The sequence below is a fragment of the Salmo trutta genome, chromosome 35 (assembly GCF_901001165.1).
Source record: "Salmo trutta chromosome 35, fSalTru1.1, whole genome shotgun sequence".
Classification (NCBI taxonomy): domain Eukaryota; kingdom Metazoa; phylum Chordata; class Actinopteri; order Salmoniformes; family Salmonidae; genus Salmo; species Salmo trutta.
This window is the reverse complement of record NC_042991.1, coordinates 31105880-31133879: the sequence shown is the minus strand read 5'-3', so window position 1 is coordinate 31133879 and position 28000 is coordinate 31105880. Positions and strand designations below refer to the sequence as shown.

Genomic DNA, 28000 nt, shown 5'->3' with positions numbered 1-28000 from the left:
AGTATATCTAACAGGTCACTGACGTGTGGGTTGAATGTGAGCCAATGTGTGTTACACCGCAATCAGTCCAGGTGGAAACACTCACCGACTCAGTCAGCAGTGCCACTCTCTAAACTACATCACATCCTGCAATTAGGGGTATAAGTGTGTGTGTGGGTGCGAGCATGTGTGTGTTTGACAGCTAACATGCTTACACACGCACGCACACACGCACCCCTCACACAAGCACACACACTGCACTAGTTTGGGTCATTTAACTCATGCCAACTCTCCATTTCTGTGTTTATCCCAGTTTACACTGTCTAACTGGGTCGTCGTTGTGTTTTCACTGAACATCTAATTAACATAGGCCAGGTCTGTCTCACATGTCCGTTTTGGATTACAGAGTGAGCCCACCTCTAGTCTTTATAAGGCTAAGTACAAGGCGATATACGGACGTATACAGACAGAGTGACTGAAGTATGCATTATGAAGCTCAGTAATCAGACCAGCATGTGGATGGATCTACTACTGCTCAAACAACTCAACCTCAGATCACCTTTAGTTTAGCAAAACTACAGTCTCAGACTACCTACACACTGCACTCCTAAACTACAGAGTCTCAGACTACCTACACACTGCACTCCTAAACTACAGTCTCAGACTACCTACACACTGCACTCCTAAACTACAGTCTCAGACTACCTACACACTGCACTCCTAAACTACAGAGTCTCAGACTACCTACACACTGCAAAACATTTCTAAATCCTATATACAGTCACATTAACTTTCACAGTGCTCAATAGTCTTAGTATCAAATTTGTAATGTCCAAGTCGAATATGACATTGTTGATAAATATTGTGTATTGTGAAAGCAGCTTAAACTGGGAGAGAAATCACTCTGATCATGCACATGTTTTCAGCTTTAAAAGGATCAAACACAGTGATTCTCACAATAGATCTATTCCCGTAGTGAAGTGAGTCAGAGTTAGCTAGACAGATCCAAGTGGAATGCTGGAGATCTGAGTCACCATTAGTAATAGCATCGTCTACAGTTTCAGTGTAGACAGAGTAGTGAAGGAAGCATGCGTAGCGAGGAGGATACAGCAACAGAGGAAGTGGGTGACTCAGTAGTCCACTCATAGTACTCTGGGATAAAAGGTTTTTGAAACCAATTAACCTTTAGTACGTATTGTAAATAAAATGTTTCATTTTGAAATCATGCGTTGGCAGTCATATTGAGGTTGTCTTTAAGTGTTCTTTAGGCAGAATAGTTACAGATGTGCAGTTTGACTCAGTGAGATTCTCAGTCAATGAACCTTGATTCTCTGGCACTGTATCAACGCGTGTGTGTGATCATAGCATCTGATCCCGATGTTATGCTCTTAGTTATCCCTTCAGGCAAGAAGAAGCGAGGGAGAGAGTCAGGCTCCTACTCTGGGGAGGTAAAGACCAACAAGGAAGTAGTCCGGCCTCCGGACATGAACCCTGTGATCAACGCTACGACGGGCAGCACCAACATGGCCCTCATCAGTAGCGCACTGGCAGCCTACAACTACATAGCAGGTACAGCAACAACGTTATAGCAAGTACAGCAACGATCACACAACGTTACAGCAACATAGCGGGTACAGCAACGATCACACAACGTTACAGCAACATAGCGGGTACAGAAACATTCATACAACGTTACAGCAACATAGCGGGTACAGCAACGATCACACAACGTTACAGCAACATAGCAAGTACAGCAACGTTCACATGTCACAGCAACAAAGCAGGTACAGCAACATTCACACAACGTTACAGCAACTTTGCATGTACAGCAACATTACCACAACCTGTGCTGACCGTGAAGTAGAGAAGAGGTTAATGTTGGGCTCTGAGGGGTTAAGATCAACACTTGTTGATGCTAGGATCCTGTAGTGGCTTGACATCGCTGCTTCAGTGTATACTTTCTGCTGTGGTGGATGTGGGTGGGGCAGCTGTTAACCTACACTGAGGTTCCCTCTCCACTGTGACTGAGACGACGTAAATACACACTGGAGGAATGGAGATCTAGAGCAGAGATGGGTCTCCCTCTCACACACACACACACACACACACACACAGACACACACATTGAGTATACCAAACATTGGGAACACCTTCCTAATATTGAGTTGAACCCCCCCCCCCCCCCCCCCGCTTTGCCATCAGAACAGCCTCAATTCATCAGGGCATGAACTCTACAAGGTGTTAAAAGTGTTCCACAGGGATGCTGGCCCATGTTGACTCCAATGCTTCCCACAGTTGTGTCAAGTTGGCTGGATGTCCTTTGGGTGGTGGACCATTCTGGATGCACACGGGAAACTCAGCAGCATTGCAGTTCTTGACACATTCAAACCGGTGCCTGGCACCTACTACCATACCCCGTTCAGAGGCACTTACATGTTTTTCTTTTGCCCATTCACTCTCTGAATGACACACACAGACAATCCATGTCTCAAGGCTTAAAAATCCTTCTTTAACCTGTCTCCTCCCCTGATTGAAGTGGATTTAACAGGTGACATCAATAAGGGATCATAGCTTTCACCTGGATTCACCTGGTCAGTCTATGTCATGGAAAGAACAGGTGTTCATAATGTTTTGTACACTCAGTGTATATCCACACAGCCACACACACACACACACACAGCCACACACACACACACAGTACAACCATCCTCCTCTGTCACCTGCTCCATCCAGCTGCTAAAACACACAGAGGAGCAGGAGAGGAGAAAGAGGTGAGAGGAGAAAGAGAGGGAGAGGAGAAAGAGAGGGAGAGGAGGAAGAGGGAGGAGAAAGAGAGGAAGAGGGAGGAGAAAGAGAGGGAGAGGAGAAAGAGAGGGAGAGGAGGAAGAGGGAGGAGAAAGAGAGGGAGAGGAGAAAGAGAGGGAGAGGAGAAAGAGGGAGAGGAGGAAGAGGGAGGAGAAAGAGAGGGAGAGGAGAAAGAGAGGGAGAGGAGAAAGCGAGGGAGAGGAGAAAGAGAGGGAGAGGAGGAAGAGGGAGGAGAAAGAGAGGGAGAGGAGAAAGAGAGGGAGAGGAGAAAGAGAGGGAGAGGAGAAAGAGGGAGAGGAGAAAGAGGGAGAGGAGAAAGAGGGAGGAGAAAGAGAGGGAGAGGAGAAAGAGAGGGAGAGGAGAGGAGAAAGAGAGGGAGAGGAGAAAGAGGGAGAGGAGAAAGAGGGAGAGGAGAAAGAGAGGGAGAGGAGGAAGAGGGAGGAGAAAGAGAGGGAGAGGAGAAAGAGGGAGAGAGAAGTCTTTCCTGTTTCTTTACCTCCTACTCATACGGCCAAATAAACACAGTTACTGGTGAAGTAGACCCACATACACAGTCAGATAACCATACAGGGGACACTGTCAGATAACCATACAGGGGACACAGTCAGATAACCATACAGGGGACACTGTCAGATAACCATACAGGGGACACTGTCAGATTACCATACAGGGGACACAGTCAGATAACCATACAGGGGACACAGTCAGATAACCATACAGGGGACACTGTCAGATAACCATACAGGGGACACTGTCAGATAACCATACAGGGGACACAGTCAGATAACCATACAGGGGACACTGTCAGATAACCATACAGGGGACACTGTCAGATAACCATACAGGGGACACAGTCAGATAACCATACAGGGGACACAGTCAGATAACCATACAGGGGACACTGTCAGATAACCATACAGGGGACACTGTCAGATAACCATACAGGGGACACTGTCAGATAACCATACAGGGGACACAGTCAGATAACCATACAGGGGACACAGTCAGATAACCATACAGGGGACACCGTCAGATAACCATACAGGGGACACTGTCAGATAACCATACAGGGGACACAGTCAGATAACCATACAGGGGACACAGTCAGATAACCATACAGGGGACACAGTCAGATAACCATACAGGGGACACTGTCAGATAACCATACAGGGGACACTGTCAGATAACCATACAGGGGACACTGTCAGATAACCATACAGGGGACACTGTCAGATAACCATACAGGGGACACTGTCAGATAACCATACAGGGGACACAGTCAGATAACCATACAGGGGACACCGTCAGATAACCATACAGGGGACACAGTCAGATAACCATACAGGGGACACAGTCAGATAACCATACAGGGACACCGTCAGATAACCATACAGGGGATACAGTCAGATAACCATACAGGGGACACTGTCAGATAACCATACAGGGGACACTGTCAGATAACCATACAGGGGACACTGTCAGATTACCATACAGGGGACACTGTCAGATAACCATACAGGGGACACTGTCAGATAACCATACAGGGATAACCATACAGGACAGCAGGTAGCCTACTGGTTAGAGCGTTGAGCCAGTAACCGAAAGGTTGCTGGATCGAATCCCTGAGCTGACAAGGTAAAAATCTGTCATTCTGCCACTGAGCAAGGCAGTTAACCCACTGTTCCCCGGGCGTCTAAGACAGGGATGTCGATTAAGGCAGCCCCCCAACACCTCTCTGATTCAGAGGTTGATTACCATACAGGACACAGTCAGATTACCATACAGAACACACTGTACTGAGGGCTCGGTGCTGCCCTCCCTCCCTCTCTCTCTATCAGCCTGTGTGATCTTCTCCGGTGATTTAACCACTATTGTCTGTCACATTCTCTGTGGTCATGGGAGCAGAAGTGAAGATGCTTTAATTTCAAGCCAATCTCTCTGTGTTCAAAAATGTTTCACTGAGCAGTTGTGTAAGCAGCATGTGTGAGGCCAGCAAAACAGGCTAAGCAAGTCAGAGTTCAATTCGTTTTTGCTTTCAAAGGCAACACCTGTACTTGAAATGAATGAACTACTTATGAACTATGAGCCATTTGACGCTCTCCCTTTCTCTCTCTCTCTCTCCCTTTCGCTCCCTCGCTCTCCCTTTCTCTCTCTCCCTCTCTCTCCCTTTCTCTCTCTCACTCTCCCTTTCTCTCCCTCGCTCTCCCTTTCTATCTCTCGCACTCCCTTTCTCTCTCTCGCTCTCCCTTTCTCTCCCTCGCTCTCCCTTTCTCTCTCTCCCTCTCTCCCTTTCTCTCTCTCGCTCTCCCTTTCTCTCTCTCGCTCTCCCTTTCTCTCCCTCGCTCTCCCTTTCTCTCCCTCTCTCTCCCTTTCTCTCTCTCACTCTCCCTTTCTCTCTCTCGCTCTCCCTTTCTCTCTCTCTCTCTCTCTCTCTCTCTCTCTCTCTCTCTCCCTCCCTTCCTCTGTCTGCAGACCACCCAGAGCGTGCAGCTCTCTACTTCCTGTGTGGCGTGTGCCTGGGCCTCTTCTTTACCCTCTTTGCTCTGGTGGTCCAGATCTCATGCCGCACCGACTGCCAACCCCGCCGTCGCCCCGGCACCACCACCAAGAAGCGTCCGCGGCCCTCCGACTCCTCGTCCGACTCCAGAGACTCTGACTCGGACACCACGTCAGACCTGTCGGCCCGCCGCCACCGCCGTTTCGAGCGCACGCTCAACATGAATGTGTTCACATCAGCGGAGGAGCTGGAGCGTGCACAGCGGCTGGAGGAGAGGGAGAGGATCATACGAGAGATCTGGATGAACGGTCAGCCGGATATACCCGGGACGCGCAGCCTTAACCGCTACTACTGAGGCAGGACCGTTAAGGATCCTCTACTAGATCTAGAAAGGGGGGGCTGTGAAGGTTGGAGCGCAGTACTTGAGATGGGATGTGTAGGACCACAAATGGACCTCTGGGGTTTGGGAATGGGGCCCAATGACCTGGTGGGGACCTGCGAAGGTTTGGAACCTTCTGTCTGGGTATCCCCCTCTGTCAGTCTGTCTGTGTCCATGTGGGTACTCTATACCAGGGCTGCCCAACCCTCTTCCTGGAGATCTACTGTCCTGTAGGTTTTCGGTCCAACCCTAATTTAGCGAATCTGATTCAGCTAGTTAAGGTCTTGTTGAGCAGCTAATTAGTAGAATCAGGTTTGTTAAATGAGGGTTGGACTGAAAACCAACAGGAGGGTAGATCTCCAGGAAGAGGGTTGGACTGAAAACCAACAGGAGGGTAGATCTCCAGGAAGAGGGTTGGACTGAAAACCAACAGGAGGGTAGATCTCCAGGAAGAGGGTTGGACAGCCCTGGTATAGAGCAAAGACCCCTCTGTTTTTGCAGTGAGAATAAGCTCCTCCTTCTCAGCATGGTAAGCTCGACCGGAGCCCGCCTGTCATTGGTGGAGGCTGAAGGTGGAAGGTCATTTAACTGCACAGCCTCGCATTTGACCTCCTCACACCCTTCTGAAGTGGAGGATCTTGGGATACTTAGGCTGTAAAGCCTGAAAGGTGATTTAAGGACAGTTGCTAATGTTACTCCAGTGTTGCCTAGTGGATATTGAGAATTGGGCAGCTTGCTTCATGCTCACTCACCCTGCAGTATTTAAATGGGTGAATGGTTTTCGGAGAGGCATAGCACTTACAGTGAAATGTACAGCGTAACACTTAAGAGGGAAATGACCATGTTCAACCGACGCTGCCTTAAACTTTGAACCCAAAATGTGTTTTTTTGGAATTCATCTCAAACCCTTTATGAAATGTATTTTATATAATATTTAAATCATCTTTTTTGTTATTGTGTATTTTTTTTTCTTTACAGTTATTATGAAATATTTTTATACTGTGGCGATTGAAGCTTGTCTGGCACCTCAGGGATGCAATCCTAGGTGTATGTCCAAAATGGCACCCTATTTGTTTTATAGTGCACTACTTCTGGCTAGAGCTGTGGTCAAAAGTAGTGCACTACATAGGGAATAGGGTGCCATTTGACAGAACCCTAGTGTTTCTGTGTATGGTCGTTTCTATTTGCTTCCTAAGAAGAGGATCAGGGCCTGTATTTAACAAGTGCCTCCAGAGTATGAGTGCTGATCTAGGATCAGGTTACCCCTCCCCCTGTCCATGTAATCTTGTTCATTATGATCTAAAAGGCAAAACTGATCCTAGACCAGGACTCTTACTCTGAGACTTTATGAATTCAGGCCCAGTACAATGCTCCAGATGTGTCAGCATAAAAAAATATATATAAAAAATACATCATGTAAACTCAGAGGTCAAGTGATTTAATAAGCTTGTTTTTTATATGTTATAATATGTACAGTGCAGTGCCTTACCTGGCAACAAGGATGTATATTGGTGGAAAAGAAAACCCCAGTCACCTGAGTCAACCAATCATTATGAATTTATGAAACAATCAATTCCAATCATGTTTATTTCCATGTTTCTCATGTTATGTTTCTCACTTTGTCAAACTGGCTTGTGTGTGTGTGTTGTCCACGTTTAAATGGTGAGGCAGGTCCCAGATAATGTTGTGCTGTGTCATGCCAATGGCCATAAGACTTGATAAGACCTTAAAATAGATCTAGGATCAGCTAGGAAATGGCTAAAATCGATGTTAATTTTTTCAAATACATTGCACTTGTTATCATGTAGGAATGGATGTACAGTACAGAACACTATCTCTTCAATTGTCTACCAGTGAAATAGCTTCCAAATTATTACTGTGGGCAGCAAGACTAGTGTTGTCCCTCATGGGACACCATAGGGCTATCTGTCAGGTTTATTGTAATGACCATGTTGTTAATATAATAATAAGTTATATTCATCCAGTTCTGTTGCACTGGGTTGAACCATAGGTATCATGGTTTATCATAAGAAGTTTGGGATTTTCTTGACTGAGAGGGGAGTTGAGAATGCAGTGAATAATCTTCACTTCAACTGCAATCATTTAAATGGTTTTATATTGAAAAAGCTTTTGTGTTTCAATGGGACAAAACAATATGGCAATAGCTGGTGAGACCAAAATATGACTCCTTTGCTTGGAATAAACTGTGTTGAAAATAAGATCTTGACTCATTGGTTTTATTTTTTACCTATGTGACTCCACCACAAATATTTGATTCACATGATTACTGTTGTGTATCATGAAGATTGCGCGCCATCTGGCGGCGAGACATGCGAATTTCGCGTATTTTCTTTGAGTGACGTTTGTTTATATTTCCCCATGGCAACTGATACTATCCTCCGTTTCCTTGGTCACCTCGGCCTAATTTAAACCACAGTTACACTATAAATAATGTTAATTGATTGATAGCTAAACCTTTATAGTTTCTGTTCAGTATTTGTCCATTATTTCTATGTTCAAAATACTTATTTGAACGTTTGAGTATTACAAGCAATGTCGATCAACACGGGACATGGCTTACCATTTTTGCCAGGAAACACCTTTCGGGATGTTACGGTAAGGTCATTTTGTTTCTTTTTGTGCCAGGTCAAATAAACCTGCAACAATGTATCTGACTTTTTAATGTATCACGTTGAAGGCTACACTTGAATAGTTTGCTACAGAAGTTTCCGTCGGTGTTCGATTGTAACAAAGTTATTATCCATCAAGCTCAATGCTGTGGAATGTGGCTCAGGCAGTGTGAAATGACAAATGGCTATAGCATAAAAGTGCAATTTGTCCTATTTTGTCAACTAGTTTCTCGAATTGTTAGCTATCTACATATGAAGTTTTTTTTACTAGCCTCACTCTGTTTGACTGAGTTACATTAGGCTACTTAATAACTGCAACGTGATACACATGAAACGAGCTACTGCAGAAATAAACTGCAGGTTTTACACTGCAATTTGTAGACAGTTTATTTCTGCAGTAGCTCGTTTCATGTGTATCACGTTGCAGTTATTAAGTAGCCTAATGTAACTCAGTCAAACAGAGTGAGGCTAGTAAAAAAAAACTTCAATCATATGTAGATAGCTAACAATTTTAGCTGTCTACCTCTGCTGCTAAGGTCAACATACCAGGCATATTATTTGACTCCTCCTTTTGACGAGCTATTCCATTACGGTCAAAGTGAAAGGCCAAAACTACATTTTTATAAAGGGATTTGACTTCCCTGCTTTTCTGACGATTTACCTGTGAATTCCTGCTTATCCTCAATTTATTGAAACTGACTAGCTCTGGTCCAGGGCATGTGGTGCATTCTTCAACTATATTCTTATGTTAGTAGTGGAGGAGAAGTGCATTATGCCATGGAACAGACCTATGAATCTGACCTAGCCAAAATTCATATTTTCCAGATTATCTACGCTGTACTGACCACATCCTTGATACCTCCGACAACACTTAAATATATATATATTTCTGTCTAGAAGTCAGCTCACCATCGTCCTCAAACCCTGTCCTATAAGAATGGCTATGCCCTGCCGCACCGGCCCAAGGTTGGCATCGGACAAGCCCCTCTCCTGTCCAGTGAGCTGACCCAGAGTGAGATCAACCAGTTTTCCAATCAGACGTCTGCTCTCACCTATGGCACCACCCACTACAGCCCAGCACTGGACTTCATCCCTGCTCATGTCGCTTATGACAAGAAGGTAGGCTACAATGGCCTCAGGCTGGGGAACTATGAAATGATATAATTGTTTTCTGAAGTTTTTACAGAACAGTATCCAGGCAGAGGAATATACTGATCTGTCTTCTCCCCTTGCTTTCTTCCTCTCATCCCTCTTCTCCCCTCTCTCCTCCCTCGCCCCTCCTCCTTTTCACTCTCTCCTCCCTCGCCCCTCCTCCTTTTCACTCTCTCCTCCCCTCACCCACTCCCATTTCCTCTCATCCCTCTTCTCCCCTCTCTCCTCCCTCGCCCCTCCTCCTTTTCACTCTCTCCTCCCCTCACCCCTCCTCTTCTCCCCTCTCTCCTCCCTCGCCCCTCCTCCTTTTCACTCTCTCCTCCCCTCACCCACTCCCATTTCCTCTCTTCCAGGTGCTGCGCTTCTATGGCTACTTCCAGCAGGAGGTGCTGCACTCGCCCCAGGAGGGTCACCGCGTGCGCCCTGTGGTCCTTTACTACTACCTGGAGGATGACAGCATGTGTATCATGGAACCGGTGGTGGAGAACTCTGGGATACCACAGGTAGGCAAAGAAGATCAGAGGAGATAAGAATCTTAGCTTCCACTTAAAGTTATTCAAATCTGTTCATATACATCCCCAGAAAGAATATGACACCTAAAAAAAAGATTCTGACAAGCGAGCACTTAGATATGGTAATTTTCAACTTTTTATCAATTCTTAGAATGTTTGAGAATTACGTATACTAAGACATTTGTGAAAATTCTAGAGCAATATAGAGTGGGACAGCGGCCATATATTTTATACAAATTAATAGACACTGCAGCAAATACAACCGAATAAAAACGTCGTCCAGGACGAGACAGAAGCTGTTTTTCAGTCTCTCGGCCCCAGTTTTGATGCACCTGTACTGCCCTCGCCTTCTGGATGATAGCGGGGTGAACAGGCAGTGGCTCGGGTGGTTGTTGTCCTTGATGATCTTTTTGGCTTTCCTGTGACATCGGGTGGTGTAGGTGTCCTGGAGGGCAGGTAGTTTGCCCCCGATGATGCGTTGTGCAGACCTCACTACCCTCTGGAGAGACTTCCGGTTGTGGGCGGAGCAGTTGCCGTACCAGGCAGTGATGCAGTGCAGTTGCCGTACCAGGCAGTGATACAGCCCGACAGGATGCTCTCAATTGTGCATCTAGAAAAGTAAAAGTGTCCTTTATACAAACAAGCCATTTGCACACAGGCCTGCCATCATTCACTTTGAACTGGACTGTGTGTTAACAGGCAGATGGACCTGCCATCATTCACTTTGAACTGGACTGTGTGTTAACAGGCAGATGGACCTGCCATCATTCACTTTGAACTGGACTGTGTGTTTACAGGCAGATGGACCTGCCATCATTCACTTTGAACTGGACTGTGTGTTTACAGGCAGATGGACCTGCCATCATTCACTATGAACTGGACTGTGTGTTTACAGGCAGATGGACCTGCCATCATTCACTTTGTACTGGACTGTGTGTTTACAGGCAGATGGACCTGCCATCATTCACTTTGTACTGGACTGTGTGTTTACAGGCAGATGGACCTGCCATCATTCACTTTGAACTGGACTGTGTGTTAACAGGCAGATGGGCCTGCCATCATTCACTATGAACTGGACTGTGTGTTTACAGGCAGATGGACCTGTCATCATTCACTTTGTACTGGACTGTGTGTTTACAGGCAGATGGACCTGCCATCATTCACTTTGAACTGGACTGTGTGTTTACAGGCAGATGCAACAGTGCAACTTTAGATCATTACACATTCGCCAAGCCACAAAATACACCTGAATGGATTTCTGCAAATGTGTAAATACAACAGCAGACCTCTTACATTTGGGAACTTTACAGTCCTATTGATCAAACAACCATGAAAAGGTAGACTCTCTCTCCCTCAGTAATGCACATCAACAACAAAAAGATCAACAACTAATGCTAGCCAGAGCAAAATGAGCTAATAGTGTTGTGAAAAAGGGTTTGCCCCCTTCCTGATTTCTTATTTCTTTGTACATTTGTCACACTTAAATGTTTCAGATCAAAGAAATGTAAATATTACACAAAGATAACCAAAGTAAACACAAAATGCAGTTAAGTGATGATTTTATTTATTAAGGGAAAAAGCTATCTGAACCTTCATGGTCCTATGTGAAAAGTAATTGCCCCCTAAACCTAATAACTGGTTGTGCCTCCCTCAGCAGCAACAACTGCAATCAAGCGTTTGCGATAACTGGCAATGAGTCTTTCATATCGCTGTGGAGGAATTTTGGCCCAGTCTTCTTTGCAGAATTGTTTTAATTCAGCCACATTGGAGGGTTTTCGAGCATGAACCGCCTTTTTAAGGTCACGCCACAGCATCTCAATCGGATTCAAGTCCGGACTTTGACTAGGCCACTCCAAAACCTTCATTTTGTTTTTCTTAAGCCATTCAGAGGTGGACTTGCTGGTGTGTTTTGGATCATTGTTCTGCTGCAGAACCCAAGTGCGCTTCAGCTTGAGGTCACGAACTGATGGCCGGACATTCTTCTTCAGGATTTTTTGGTAGAGAGCAGAATTCATGGTTCCATCAATCACAGCAAGTCATCCAGGTCCTGAAGCAGCAAAGCAGCCCCAGACCATCACACTACCACCAACATATTTGACTGTTGGTATGATGTTCTTTTTCTGAAATGCTGTGTTACTTTTACGCCAGATATAACAGGACGCACACTTTCCAAAACGTTGAACTTTTGTCTCGTCAGTCCACAGAATATTTCCCTAAAAGTCTTGGCGATAATCAAGATGTTTTTTTCCCAAAGTGAGACGAGCCTTTATGTTCTTTTTGGTCAGCAGTGGTTTTCGCCTTGGATCTCTGCCATGGATGCCATTTTTGCCCAGTCTCTTTCTTATGGTTGAGTCATGAACACTGACGTTAACTGAGGCCTGCAGTTCTTTAGATGTTGTTGTGGGGTCTTTTGTGACCTCTTGGATGAGTCGTCGCTGCGCTCTTGGGGTAATTTTGGTAGGCCGGCCACTCCTGGGAAGGTTCACCACTGTTCCAAATTTTCTCCATTTGTGGATAATGGCTCTCACCGTGGTTCACTGGAGTCCCAAAGCTTTAGAAATGGCTTTGTAACCTTTTCCAGACTGATATATCTCAATTACTTTGTTTCTCATCTGTTCCTGAATTTCTTTGGATCGCGGCATGATGTCTTGCTTTTTGAGATCTTTTGGCCTACTTCACTTTGTCAGACAGGTTCTATTTAAGTGATTTCTTGATTCAACAGGTCTGGCAGTAATCAGGCCTGGGTGTGGCTAGTGGAATTGAACTCAGCTTTCCAAAAAATGTGATTAACCACAGTAAATTCATGATTTAACAAGGTGGGAGCAATTACTTTGTCACATAGGGTCATGAAGGTTCGGATAGCTTTTTTCCCTTAACAAATAAAATTATCACTTAAAAACTGCCTTTTGTGTTTACTTGGGTTATCTTTGTGTAATATAAAAATGTGTTTGATGATCTGAAACAAAAAAATAAGAAATATGTAAATACCACATGCGTCCTCTTACATTTGGGAACTTTACAGTCCTATTGATCAAACAACCATGAAAAGGTAGACTCTCTCTCCCTCAGTAATGCACATCAACAACAAAAAGATCAACAACTAATGCTAGCCAGAGCAAAATGAGCTAACATCTGACAAAGGAACGTTAGATAAACCATCTCAAACTTTTTCAGTTAGTTGGCCATCAATATTGCACTGATAAACGATGGGGAATTGTAGTCTACTCGTCCTTCTGCAGCCTGCCTGCCAACAATGCACGCTTGTCCCAACCAAGCACCCAAAGCTACAGTGGGGGAAAAAAGTATTTGGTCCCCTGCTGATTTTGTACGTTTGCCCACTTACAAAGATATGATCAGTCTATAATTTTAATGGTAGGTTTATTTGAACAGTGAGAGACAGAATAACAACAAAACAATCCAGAAAAACACATGTCAAAAATGTTCTAAAATGATTTGCATTTTAATGAGGGAAATAAGTATTTGACCCCTCTGCAAAACATGACTTAGTACTTGGTGGCAAAACCCTTGTTGGCAATCACAAAGGTCAGACGTTTCTTGTAGTTGGCCACCAGGTTTGCACACATCTCAGGAGGGATTTTGCCCCACTCCTCTTTGCAGATCTTCTCCAAGTCATTAAGGTTTCAAGGCTGACGTTTGGCAACTCAAACCTTCAGCTCCCTCCACAGATTTTCTATGGGATTAAGGTCTGGAAACTGGCTAGGCAACTCCAGGACCTTAATATGCTTCTTCTTGAGCCACTCCTTTCTTGCCTTGGCCGTGTGTTTTGGGTTATTGTCATGCTGGAATACCCATCCACGACCCATTTTCAATGCCCTGGCTGAGGGAAGGATGTTCTCACCCAAGATTTGACGGTACATGGCCCCGTCCATCGTCCCTTTGATGCGGTGAAGTTGTCCTGTCCCCTTAGCAGAAAAACACCCCCAAAGCATAATGTTTCCACCTCCATGTTTGACGATGGAGATGGTGTTCTTGGGGTCATAGGCAGCATTCCTCCTCCTCCAAACACGGCGAGTTGAGTTGATGCCAAAGAGCTCCATTTTGGACTCATCTGACCACAACACTTTCACCAGTTGTCCTCTGAATCATTCAGATGTTCATTGGCAAACTTCAGACGGGCATGTATATGTATTCTTGAGCAGGGGGACCTTGCGGGCGCTGCAGGATTTCAGTCCTTCACGGCGTAGTGTGTTACCAATTGTTTTCTTGGCGACTATGGTCCCAGCTGCCTTGAGATCATTGATAAGATCCTCCCGTGTAGTTCTGGGCTGATTCCTCACCGTTCTCATGATCATTGCAACCCCACGAGGTGAGATCTTGTAAGTCGCTCTGGATAAGAGCGTCTGCTAAATGACTTAAATGTAAATGTAAATCTTGCATGGAGCCCCAGGCCGAGGGATATTGACAGTTCTTTTGTGTTTCTTCCATTTGCGAATAATCGCACCAAATGTTGTCAACTTCTCACCAAGCTGCTTGGCGATGGTCTTGTAGCCCATTACAGCCTTGTATAGGTCTACAATCTTGTCCCTGACATCCTTGGAGAGCTCTTTGGTCTTGCCCATGGTGGAGAGTTTGGAATCTGATTGATTGATTGCTTCTGTGGACAGGTGTCTTTTTTACAGGTAACAAGCTGCGGTTAGGAGCATTCCCTTTAAGCGTGTGCTCCTAATCTCAGGCTCCTAACCTGTATAAAAGACACCTGGGAGCCAGAAATCTTTCTGATTGAGAGGGTTCAAATACTTATTTCCCTCATTAAAATGCAAATCAATTTATAACATTTTTGACATCTGTTTTTCTGGATATTTTTGTTATTTTGTCTCTCACTGTTCAAATAAACCTACCATTAAAATTATAGACTGATCCTTTCTTTATCAGTGGGCAAACGTACAAAATCAGCAGGGGATCAAATACTTTTCCCCGCCACTGTAACTGGCTAAATTTGGCTAGCTTGCTAGCTAGCTACTTCCAGACACAAATGAGAGAACACCTCACTCTAACCATTTTACTCACCCTAGCAGAGCTGGTTAGGCTGTTTACATGTTAGCTAGAGCTTTGTGACTAACTATTACTTTCTTTGCCTGCGTTTACTGACACCGGTCATATTCAGCAGGTGTTGCGCTTTCGTAAATGTATCAGTTATTCTGTGCTCTGTCACACAAATCGTAGATAGAAAGATAGAGCGCCAGATTGAATTTGCGAACACAAGAGATATGCTAACTGGACAAGTTCTTGCTAGCTAACCAAATTACACATACATCTCTAGCTGTGTATAGCCACCAAAAAACGATATGAGGGGAAAGTCAACCACTCACCCACTCTTCCAATGACATGACATCCTCCTAGCAGCTAGTTAGCTAGCTAATGTTAGGCTCTGTGTTTTTATCTTGTTGCTATATTAATAGATACGCTAGCTTATTAGCCATGGGATGACTGACTTGTGATCATTGCCCTTGATAGTTTTGACATTCCCAGCCTAAGTTACATTTGTCCGTTTTTGTTGAAAATACTGAAACAGTGCATCCCAAATGGAGGAAGCAAACTATGTACCAGGCCAGCTGTTATTTACAACCTGATAGCAATAGTTTTTGGACTACCAATAAATGTAGTGGTGAATTATATGAATCATGCATTGAACTGCATCCATCTATTCTGCCAAAAATAACTTAGTGTACGTCATGGAACTTTGAGTCAAATATAACCTATTTTTAAAACCTCTTATAAAGTTGGTTTTGTAGCATAAACTGGGGAATTTGATATTTTTTACTGATATTATTGTTTCATATCTGCAACGTGGTTAAAACGCTGTAAGTTCCACTTTAAGTTTAATTTGTACTTAGGGCGACATTTTCCTCTTGTAAAGACAGCTGCGCTGTGAACTAACGCACTGCAACATTCTAAATCATGATTTTAGAAGATGGTTGGGGTTTTCTTCTAGGACAAAATTGATAGATATGACTGAGTATATTTTTGATGTGTGAATCCTTTCTTCCTCGACCGCAGGGCAAGCTGATCAAGCGCCAGAGGCTGCCCAAGAATGACCGCGGCGACCACTACCACTGGAAAGATCTCAACGTGGGCATGGACCTGGTAGTGTATGGCACCGTCTACCGCGTCACACACTGTGACAGCTACACACAGGTAAATAGATACAATAAACACTCACACATCACACCCATTATCTATCACACACTAGGATACCAACACATACAGTACCAGTCAAAAGTTTGGACGCACCTACTCATTCAAGGGTTTCTCTTTATTATTACTATTATCTACATTGTAGAATAATAGTGAAGACATCAAATCTATGAGATAACACCTATGGAATCATGTAGTAACCAAACAAGTGTTAAACAAATCAAAATATATTTTATATTTCAGATTCTTCAAAGTAACCACCCTTTGCCTTGACAGATTCAAATCAAAGTTGTAAGGTGTAAACCTTACAGTGAATTTCTTACTTACAGGCTCTAACCAACATGGCAAAAAAGGTATTAGGTGGACAATAGGTAAGTAAAGAAATAAAAACAACAGTAAAAAGACAGTGAAAAATAACAGTAGCAAGGCTATATACAGTAGCGAGGCTATAACAGTAGCGAGGCTATATACAGTAGCGAGGCTATATACAGGCACCAATTAGCGTTGCACACTCTTGGCATTCTCTCAACCAGCTTCATGAGGTAGTCACCTGGAAGGAATTTCAATTAACAGGTGTGCCTTGTTAAAAGTTAATTTGTGGAATTTCTTTCCTTTTTAATGCGTTTGAACCAATCAGTTGTGTTGTGACAAGGGGGTGGTATACAGAAGATAGCCCTATTTGGGAAAAGACCAAGTCCATATTATGGCAAGAACAGCTCAAATTAGCAAAGAGAAATGACAGTCCATCATTATTTTAAGACATGAAGATCAGTCAATCCGAAAACATTTCAAGAACTTTGAAAGTTTCTTCAAGTGCAGTCGCAAAAACCATCAAGCGCTATGATGAAATTGGCTCTCATGAGGACTGCCACAGGAAAGGAAAGACCCAGTTACCTCTGCTGCAGAGGATAAGTTCATTAGAGTTAACTGCACCTCAGATTGCAGCCAAAATAAATGCTTCACAGAGTTCAAGTAACAGACACATCTCAACAACTGTTCAGAGAGGACAGTGTAAATCAGGCCTTCGTGGTTGAATTGCTGCAAAGAAACCACTACTAAAGGACACCAATAAGAAGAAGAGACTTGCTTGGGCCAAGAAACATAAGCAATGGACATTAGACTGGTGGAAATCTGTCCTTTGGTCTGATGAGTCAAAATGTTTGATTTTTGGTTCCAACCGCCGTGTCTTTGTGAGATGCAGAGTAGGTGAACGGATGATCTCTGCTTGTGTGGTTCCCACCGTGAAGCATGGAGGAGGAGGTGTGATGATGTGCGGGTGCTTTGCTGGTGACACTGTCAGTGATTTATTTAGAATTCAAGGCACACTTAACCAACATGGCTGCCACAGCATTCTACAGCGATACGCCATCCCATCTGGCTTGCGCTTAGAGGGACTATCATTTGTTTTTCAACAGGACAATGACCCATCACACTTCCAGGCTGTGTAAGGGCTATTTGACCAAGAAGGAGAGTGATGGAGTGCTGCATCAGATGACCTGGCCTCCACAATCAACCGACCTCAACCAAATTGAGATGGTTTGGGATGAGTTGGACCGCAGAGTGAAGGAAAAGCAGCCAACAAGTGCTAAGCATATGTACTGTAGGGAACTCCTTCAAGACTGTTGGAAAAGCATTCCAGGTGAAGCTGGTTGAGAGAATGTCAAGAGTGTGCAAAGCTGTCATCAAGGCAAAGGGTGGCTACTTTGAAGAATCTCAAACATAAAATATAATTTGATTTGTTTAACACTTTTTTGGTTACATGATTCCATGTGTTATTTCATAGTTTTGATATCTTCACTATTATTCTACAATGTAGAAAATAGTTCAAATAAAGAAAAACCCTTGAATGAGTAGGTGTCCAAACTTTTGATTGTTTGTGTTTACCTACAGAACCACAAAGTGACACATACACACGGTAAACACACATCTCACGCACTGTGACACATAGTCAGTTAGACACACACATCACACACACAGACTTGTTTTCCTCACTGTGTTGTCAATTGCACTTTTTTTTTTTTTTACTTTTCATGTTCTATGTTGAATACTTCTAGCTCCTTGGTATGTTTATTATCTGTATCTATGCTATAGTAGATACTCTGTATTGTGTCTCATATGGTCAGGACTTCATGGAGAGCGAGGGTCTGGTTTTGAACGACGCTGAGCCGACCCCGGTCGACCCGTACATCCAGCAGCGCACCCAGCCTGGACGCTCCTACATCACCCCATCTGTCTTTGACCGCCTCAAGCAGTTCCTCACCATGGACCGCAAGGTGAGCGGGCTGTACTTAGTTGCCCTGACTCCTACATGCCTCCCATATGGATATTATCTATTGGTCGATATGAGGCACGATGTCATTATCTGACACTCGTCTCCTATGTCAGCCTTGCATTCAATGCTCCCATGCACTTCATCAAATATTTTGCTGAATATATTTGATCTCCAGCATTGGCATTACATTGATATACAGTGACCTCTAAAAGTCTTTGGACAGTGACAAATGTTTTGTTGTTTTGGCTCTGTACTCCAGCACTTTGGATTGGAAATTATACAACAACTATGAGGTTAAAGTACAGACTGTCAGTTTTAAATTTAGGGTATTTTGATCCATCTATTCGGCACAAAATTAGCTGAAACACAACCTAAACAAACAGAAAATCCATCCAAGACGTTTGTAGAGTAACAAGCTTGATGTAATCATTGTGTGCTAGGAATATGGGACCAAATACGAAACTTTGACTACTTTAATACACAGTAGTGAATTTGTCCCAATACTTTTGGTCCAGTAAAATGGGGGACTATGTACAAAAAGTACTGTAATTTCTAAAAGTTATACCCTCCAATTAAAGCTGACAGTCTACACTTCAACCTCATAGTCATTGTATCATTTTAAAACAACAACAAATGGGTCACTGTCCCAATACCTTTGGAGCTCACTGAAAGTGTAATGTTCCTATAGATTAGTCATGTACCATTTTACCATGATTTGTATTCAAATCAGTCTAAGCAAAGGACTCAAAGGATTTAGTATGGGTTTAAACACACATAACTATTTATATGGCTAAACATGACCTCAGCAGGATCTTATTCTCTCTATAACCTTTGACCTCTGGCCATCTGTATCAATAGGTGCTGCGTTTCTTTGCGCTGTGGGACCACACTGACTCTCTGTACGGGGAGGCCAGGCCTGTAACAATCCAGTACTATCTGGTGGATGACTCAGTGGAGATCCGAGAGGTCCATGAGCCCAACAGTGGCCGGGACCCATTCCCTGTGCTGCTACGCAGACAGAGGCTGCCCAAGAACATCAAACCAGCCTGCAGTAAGTCTCTCAGTTATTATAGCTATCGACACTAGTTTCTCTGTGTAGTGATCTAACCGGGTTAATGCTGGGAGAGCCCAACAGTGGCTGGGACCCCTTCCCTTGCATCCTAAGAACATCAAAACAGGTAAGGCCTGTTGTCGTCGGTCATTTTTCTAGTGAAGGAAAAGCAGCCAACAAGTGCTCAGCATATGTGGAAACTCCTTCAAGACTGTTGGAAAAGCATTCCTCATGAAGCTGGTTGAGAGAATGCTACAAGTGTGCAAAGCTGTCATCAAGGCAAAGGGTGGCTACTTTGAAGAATTTAAAATATATTTTGATTTGTTTAACACTTTTTTGGTTACTACATGATTCCATATGTGTTATTTCATAGTTTTGATGTCTTCACTATTATTCTACAATGTAGAAAATAGTAAAAATAAAGAAAAACCCTTGAATGAGTAGGTGTGTCCAAACGTTTGACTGGTACTATATATATATATATATATATGTAAATGTCTAAGTAACCCCTAACTTTTGAATGATAGTATATATATATATAGTATTTATAGTATATATATACACTATCATTCAAAAGTTTGGGGTTACTTAGACATTTACTTGTTTTTGAAAGAAAAGCAAATTTTTTTTGTCCATTAAAATAACATCAAATTCATCAGAAATACAGCGTAGACATTGTTAATGTTGTAAATGACTATTGTAGCTGGAAACGGCAGATTTTTCATGGAATATTTACATAGGCGTACAGAGGCCCATTATCAGCAACCATCACTCCTGTGTTCCAATGGCACGTTGTGTTAGCTAATCCAAGTTTATCATTTTCAAAGGCTAATTGATCATTAGAAAACCCTTTTGCAATTATGTTAGCACAGCTGAAAACTGTTGTGCTGATTAAATAAAATTTTCTGTCAAAGTGACCCCAAACTTTTGAATGGTAGTGTATATATTATAATATATTATACATTAGTATTCAGACCCCTTGACTTTTTCCACATTTTGTTACGTTACAGCCTTATTCTAAAATAGATTCAATAAATACAAAATCCTCAGCAATCTACACAATGCCCCATAATGACAAAGCGAAAACAGGTTTTTTGACATTTTTGCAAATGTAAAAACAGAAATACTTTATTTACATAAGTATTCAGACCCTTTGCTATGAGACTCGAAATTGAGCTCAGGTGCATCCTGTTTCCATTGATCATCCTTGAGATGTTTCTACAACTTGATTGGAGTCCACCTGTGGTAAATTCAATTGATTGGACATTATTTGGAGACACACACCTGTCTATATAAGGTCCCGCAGTTGACAGGGCATGTCAGAGCAAAAACCAAGCCATGAGGTCGAGGGAATTGTCCGTAGAGCTTCAACACAGGATTGTGTTGAGACACAGATCTGGGGAAAGGTACGAAAACATTTCTGCAGCATTGAAAGTTCCCAAGAACACAGTGGCCTCCCTGATTCTTAAATTAAGTTTGGAACCACCAAGAATCTTCCTAGAGCTGGCCGCTCGGCCAAACTAAGCAATCGGGGGAGAAGGGCCTTTGTCAGGGAAGTGGGCAACAACCCGATGGTCACTCTGACAGAGCTCTAGAGTTACTCTGTGGAGATGGGAGAACCTTCCAGAAGGACAACCATCTCTGGAGCACTCCAGCTATCAACCGTGTTTCTAATGACTATACAGCAGTCTCCATGTCCTCCTAATGACTATACAGCAGTCTCCATGTCCTCCTAATGACTATACAACAGTCTCCATGTCCTAATGACTATACAGCAGTCTCCATGTCCTCCTAATGACTATACAACAGTCTCCATGTCCTCCTAATGACTATACAGCAGTCTCCATGTCCTCCTAATGACTATACAACAGTCTCCATGTCCTCCTAATGACTATACAACAGTCTCCATGTCCTAATGACTATACAGCAGTCTCCATGTCCTCCTAATGACTATACAACAGTCTCCATGTCCTAAAGACTATACAACAGTCTCAATGTCTTCCTAAAGACTATACAACAGTCTCCATGTCTTCCTAATGACTATACAACAGTCTCCATGTCCTCCTAATGACTATACAACAGTCTCCATGTCCTAATGACTATACAACAGTCTCCATGTCCTAATGACTATACAGCAGTCTCCATGTCCTCCTAATGACTATACAGCAGTCTCCATGTCCTCCTAATGACTATACAACAGTCTCCATGTCCTAATGACTATACAGCAGTCTCCATGTCCTCCTAATGACTATACAACAGTCTCCATGTCCTAATGACTATACAGCAGTCTCCATGTCCTCCTAATGACTATACAACAGTCTCCATGTCCTCCTAATGACTATACAGCAGTCTCCATGTCCTCCTAATGACTATACAACAGTCTCCATGTCCTCCTAATGACTATACAACAGTCTCCATGTCCTAATGACTATACAGCAGTCTCCATGTCCTCCTAATGACTATACAACAGTCTCCATGTCCTAAAGACTATACAACAGTCTCCATGTCTTCCTAAAGACTATACAACAGTCTCCATGTCTTCCTAATGACTATACAACAGTCTCCATGTCCTCCTAATGACTATATAACAGTCTCTATGTCCTCCTAATGACTATACAGCAGTCTCCATGTCCTCCTAATGACTATACAGCAGTCTCCATGTCCTCCTAATGACTATACAACAGTCTCCATGTCCTAATGACTATACAGCAGTCTCCATGTCCTCCTAATGACTATACAACAGTCTCCATGTCCTAATGACTATACAGCAGTCTCCATGTCCTCCTAATGACTATACAACAGTCTCCATGTCCTCCTAATGACTATACAGCAGTCTCCATGTCCTCCTAATGACTATACAACAGTCTCCATGTCCTCCTAATGACTATACAACAGTCTCCATGTCCTAATGACTATACAGCAGTCTCCATGTCCTCCTAATGACTATACAACAGTCTCCATGTCCTCCTAATGACTATACAACAGTCTCCATGTCCTCCTAATGACTATACAACAGTCTCCATGTCCTAATGACTATACAGCAGTCTCCATGTCCTCCTAATGACTATACAGCAGTCTCCATGTCCTCCTAATGACTATACAACAGTCTCCATGTCCTAAAGACTATACAACAGTCTCCATGTCTTCCTAAAGACTATACAACAGTCTCCATGTCTTCCTAATGACTATACAACAGTCTCCATGTCCTCCTAATGACTATATAACAGTCTCTATGTCCTCCTAATGACTATACAACAGTCTCTATGTCCTTTTAATGACTATACAACAGTCTCCATGTCCTCCTAATGACTATACAGCAGTCTCCATGTCCTAATGACTATACAACAGTCTCCATGTCCTAATGACTATACAGCAGTCTCCATGTCCTCCTAATGACTATACAGCAGTCTCCATGTCCTCCTAATGACTATACAACAGTCTCCATGTGTTTAATTACTGTACAACAGTCCCCATGTCCTTCCGCCCCTCCCCAGAGCCCTTCCCTAGCTGTGTACTGGAGGTGTCCCCCCAGGAGGTGCACCAGTACTACTCGCCCAAGGACTTCCAGGTGGGCGAGACCCTGCAGCTGATGGGCCGGCGCTTCTTGCTCTACGACTGTGACGAGTTCACCAAGGCCTACTATCAGAAGGAACACCCCGACCTGGAGCTCAAACCCAAACCTGTGGTCAAGAAGACCACAGAGTTGCACGACAGGCATGAGGTGAAAGGGCAGAGGACTGGATTGGTGGAGTTAGGGAGGGTTGGTTGGTTGGTTGGTGGGTGGGTGGAAGGGATGGTGGGTTTTTTCTGCCCATGCCTACTTCTACACCCCATATCCTCTCCCTCGTGGGTGGGTTCTATCTGTTCATTTGTCTGTCAGTCCCAGTTGTATGAGAGGTTGCCTGTTTCTGTGCCACATACATCCCCTCACCTCTCCTATATTCCCTCTACAGGTTCCTCCCTACAATGGTTTTGGTTCACTTGAGGACTCCCTTCAAAATTGCCTGTCTCTGATCCCTGAGCCCCCTAAGAAGGATCTGATGAAAATGCTGGAGAATGACCACAAAGTTCTGCGCTATGCTGCCAGGATGGTGAGGGGCTGGAGGGGGGTTAGGAGAAAGAGGTCTACCTGGGGCTCTGGGAAGCTGGTTGCTGTAATACCCCTTTCACACTACTGAGACTGGTATTAGTATCACTGGTCATGAGGTTGTAACTGAACCCCAGTAGGCCATGACAACCACTGAGAAACATGTTTACGTGCTAGTTATCTCACAGTCACCCTTTGAGTGTAACCAATCACCATCTTGATTTTCTTCCACCCCATCTCGCTCTGATATCACAGGACTCCCAGAATCCCCAGGACGAGGGCCGCCGCTTCATCTTCTCCTACTTCCTGTCCAGTGATATGATCAGCATCTTCGAGAAATCCACGCGCAACTCCGGCATCATCAGCGGCCAGTTCCTGGAAAAGACACGCATCCCCAAGCCGGGCTGCACCGTGGACAAGCCCGAGTTCTATGGCCCGGCCGACTTTGCCATCGGAGACACCGTGGAGGGTATTCTTCCTAGTGTTGTGGCCAAAAGTTTTGAGAATGACACAAATATTAATTTTCACAAAGTCTGCTGCCTCAGTTTGTATGATAGCAATTTGCATATACTCCAGAATGTTATGAAGAGTGATCAGATGAATTGCAATGAATTGCAAAGTCCCTCTTTGCCATGTAAATGAACTGAATCCCCCCCAAAAACATTTCTACTGCATTTCAGCCCTGCCACAAAAGGACCAGCTGATATCATGTCAGTGATTCTCTCGTTAACACAGGTGTGAGTGTTGATGAGGACAAGGCTGGAGATCACTCTGCCATGCTGATTGAGTTCGAATAACAGACTGGAAGCTTCAAAAGGAGGGTGGTGCTTGGAATCATTGTTCTTCCTCTGTAAATCATGGTTACCTGCAAGGAAACACGTGCCGACATCATTGCTTTGCACAAAAAGGGCTTCACAGGCAAGGATATTGCTGCCAGTAAGATTGCACCTAAATCAACCATTTATCGGCTCATGAAGAACTTCAAGGAGAGCGGTTCAAATGTTGTGAACAAGGCTTCAGGGTGCCCAAGAAAGTCAAACAAGCGCCAGGACCGTCTCCTAAAGTTGATTCAGCTGCGGGATCGGGGCACCACCAGTACAGAGCTTGCTCAGGAATGGCAGCAGGCAGGTGTGAGTGCATCTGCACGCACAGTGAGGCAAAGACTTTTGGAGGGTGGCCTGGTGTCAAGAAGAAGCCATTTCTCTCCAGGAAAAACATCAGGGACAGACTGACATTCTGCAAAAGGTACAGGGATTGGACTGCTGTGGACTGGAGTAAAGTCCTTTTCTCTGATGAATCCCCTTTCCGATTGTTTGGGGCATCCGGAAAAAAGCTTGTCCGGAGAAGACAAGATGAGCGCTACCATCAGTCCTGTGTCATGCCAACAGTAAAGCATCCTGAGACCATTCATGTGTGGGGTTGCTTCTCAGCCAAGGGAGTGGGCTCACTCACAATTTTGCCTAAGAACACAACCATGAATAAAGAATGGTACCAACACATTCTCCGAGAGCAACTTCTCCCAACCATCCAGGAACAGTTTGGTGACGAACAATGCCTTTTCCAGCATGATGGAGCACCTTGCCATAAGGCAAAAGTGATAACTAAGTGGCTCGGGGAACAAAACATCGATATTTTAGGTCCATGGTTAGAAAACTCCCCAGACCTTTATCCCATTGAGAACTTGTGGTCAATCCTCAAGAGGCAGGTGGACAAACAAAAACCCACAAATTCTGACAAACTCCAAGCATTGATTATGCAAGAATGGGCTGCCATCAGTCAGGATGTGGCCCAAAAGTTAATTGACAGCATGCCAGGGCGGATTGCAGAGGTCTTGAAAAAGAAGGGTCAACACTGCAAATATTGACTCTTTGCATCAACTTCATGTAATTGTCAATAAAAGCCTTTGACACTTATGAAATGCTTGTAATTATACTTCAGTATTCCATAGTAACATCTGACAAAAATATCTAAAGACACTGAAGCAGCAAACTTAGTGAAAATTAATATTTGTGTCATTCTCAAAACTTTTGGCCACGACTGTACTGTTCTGTTCACGGAAATGTTTTAGCTTGGAGGAGATGTAGTGTAGCTCCTATAAAGTTTAGTCTAGTCCCAGATCTGTTTGTGCTGTCTTGTCAACTCCTATAGTCATTGATGTGGCAGATCTGAGACCAGGTTTAATTCTAGTCTCATTGACATTTCAGTCCATTTGGATCAGAACCTTCTTCCAACCAAAAACACATGTATTTCACTGGTGAAGAACGGTGATATTGTTCTATAGACCCTGTTGTCTCAGGTCCGAGTTTCACATTTAATACAACCATCCAACATTGATATCCCCACTCTTATGGTCCCTTTTCCCTCCTACCCTCCCTCAGTTTTCAGACACCGCTTTGTACTGACCGATGCTGACCACTACGTGCTGAAGTACCTGGAGTCCATCTCGGATCAACTCCCCTCTCGCACCCTGAACTCCCTGAGACAGAGGCTGGGCGTGGCTGACCAGGAGGTGGACCCCCACACCGACCCGCAGTCAGGTAAGGACATAACTGTCCACAGTGGTTGCCATGGTGACACACAAAGGGCTCTATTCAACAGCGCAATTGAAATTTAAAGGCAATGTTCCCGCATTAGAGGAGACTGCATTCATGGTAAACGCTGTATACACTACATGACCAAAAGTATGTGGACACCTGCTTATCGAACATCTCATTCCAAAATCATGGCTATTAATATGGAGTTGGTCCCCCCCTTTGCTGCTATAAAAGTGTCCACTCTTCTGGGAAGGCTTTCCACTAGATGTTGGAACATTGATGCAGGGACTTGCTCCCATTCAGCCACAAGAGCATTAGTGAGCTCGGGCTCTGATGTTGGGTGATTAGGCCTGGCTCGCAGTCGGCGTTCCAATTCATCCCAAAGGTGTTCGATGGGGTTGAGGTCAGGTTCTTCCACACCGATCTCGACAAACCATTTCTGTATGGACCTCGCTTTGTGCATGGGGGCATTGTCATGCTGAAACAGGAAAGGGCCTTCCCCAAACCTTTGCCACAAAGTTGGAAGCACAGGATCATCTAGAATGTCATTGTATGCTGTAGCGTTAAGACTTCCCGTCACTGGAACTAAGGGGTCTAGCCCGAACCATGAAAAACAGCCCCAGACCATTATTCGTCCTCCACCAAACTTTACAGTTGGCACTATGCATCCGGGCAGGTAGCATTCTCCTTGGATCTGCCAAACCCAGATTTGTCAGTCGGACTGCCAGATGGTGAAGCGTGATCAGAGAACACGTTTCCACTGCTCCAGAGTCCAATGGCGGCGTGCTTTACACCACTCCAGCCGACGCTTGGCATTGCGCGTGGTGATCTTAGGCTTGTGTGTGGCTGCTCGGCCATGGAAACCCATTTCATGAAGCCCCAGACTAACAATTATTGTGCTGACGTTGCTTCCAGAGACAGTTTGGAACTTGGTAGTGAGTGTTGCAACTGAGGACAGACAATTTTTACGAGCTACGCGCTTCAGGACTCAGCGGTCCCGTTTCTGTTAGCTTATGTGGCCTACCACTTTGTAGCTGAGCCGTTGTTGCTCCTAGGCGTTTCCACTTCACAATAACAGCACTTCCAGCTGACTGGGGCAGCTCTAGCGGGACAGAAATTTGACCAACTGACTGAAAGTCACTGAGCTCTTCAGTAAAGCCACTCTACTCTGCCAGATTGCATGGCTTTGTGCTAGATTTTATACACCGGTCAGCAACGGGTGTGGCTGAAATAGTCGAATCCACTCATTTGAAGGGGTGTCCACATACTTTTGTGTATATATAGTGTACAGTATAAACCATCCCCCCTCTAACAGTATACTCAGTCCTCTCCTCCCTTCTTTCCTCAGAGGACATTGAAAGAGCGAAAGCCTCTTCTTGATGAGAGGAAGTGTTACTCCCCTACAGAACCTCTTCCCTCCGAACCACCTCTGATTATGAACCAAAACCTAGGCACACCCTTGCTCTGTTTCTCATGATAAATAAATGTGATTCTGAAAACACTGGACCTCATGCCTGTCTCTGTAAGTGGGCTGACACCTACTGGACAGAATAAAACATTTAATTCTGCCCTCTAGGGCTCACCAACAGAACAATGTTTAAGGTTAAATATATACAGATTGAGACAAAATGGATGACCTTGCAATAAAGAATGCCTCAACACTTCATTAGGCTGTGTTCTTCTCTCAGTCCTCTGTGGTGGCTGTCTGTCCGCGCCACTGTTGTGGAGACAAGTCAGAGTGCTGGCTTTTAGGCTAAAAAGACCCAATTAGTTGTATTTACACACAGAGAACACTTAACCGTTTGGAAATGTAAGTATATCAACAGGAAATTGTTGACATTAAAACACTTGCATAGCAGGTGTGGAATTTGTATTTATTATGGATCCCCATTAGTTCCTGCCAAAGCATCAGCTACTCTTCCTGGAGTCCAGCAAAATTAAGGCAG

The 28000-nt window shown here is 44.1% G+C and overlaps 2 protein-coding genes across 4 annotated transcripts in view; both read left to right on the top strand.

Moving 5' to 3' along the window:
* The window catches only part of eva1aa (eva-1 homolog A, regulator of programmed cell death a), a 189246-nt gene extending 183351 nt beyond the window's left edge, over positions 1-5895 (top strand). For both annotated transcript variants that reach the window (XM_029734229.1, XM_029734230.1), the window contains 2 exons: positions 1372-1548; positions 5257-5895. In XM_029734229.1, the coding sequence (XP_029590089.1) occupies positions 1372-1548; positions 5257-5636 (557 nt within the window). In that variant the 3' untranslated portion in view covers positions 5637-5895. The remainder of the gene's footprint in view (positions 1-1371; positions 1549-5256) is intronic.
* A 2157-nt stretch (positions 5896-8052) lies between these two features.
* efhc1 (EF-hand domain (C-terminal) containing 1) lies at positions 8053-27718 on the top strand. Of its 2 annotated transcripts, none has more exons than XM_029734228.1 (11): positions 8053-8276; positions 9191-9409; positions 9796-9945; positions 15973-16110; positions 18234-18383; positions 19241-19433; positions 22928-23154; positions 23387-23524; positions 23776-23989; positions 25899-26057; positions 27403-27718. In XM_029734228.1, the coding sequence occupies exons 1-11, from the start codon at positions 8214-8216 to the stop codon at positions 27432-27434; spliced, it is 1683 nt and encodes a 560-aa protein (XP_029590088.1). In that variant the 5' UTR covers positions 8053-8213; the 3' UTR covers positions 27435-27718. The 2 variants fall into 2 exon arrangements, with proteins under 2 accessions (XP_029590088.1, XP_029590087.1); XM_029734227.1 differs by having other exon boundaries at positions 9188-9409.
* Positions 27719-28000: the final 282 nt, after the last annotated feature.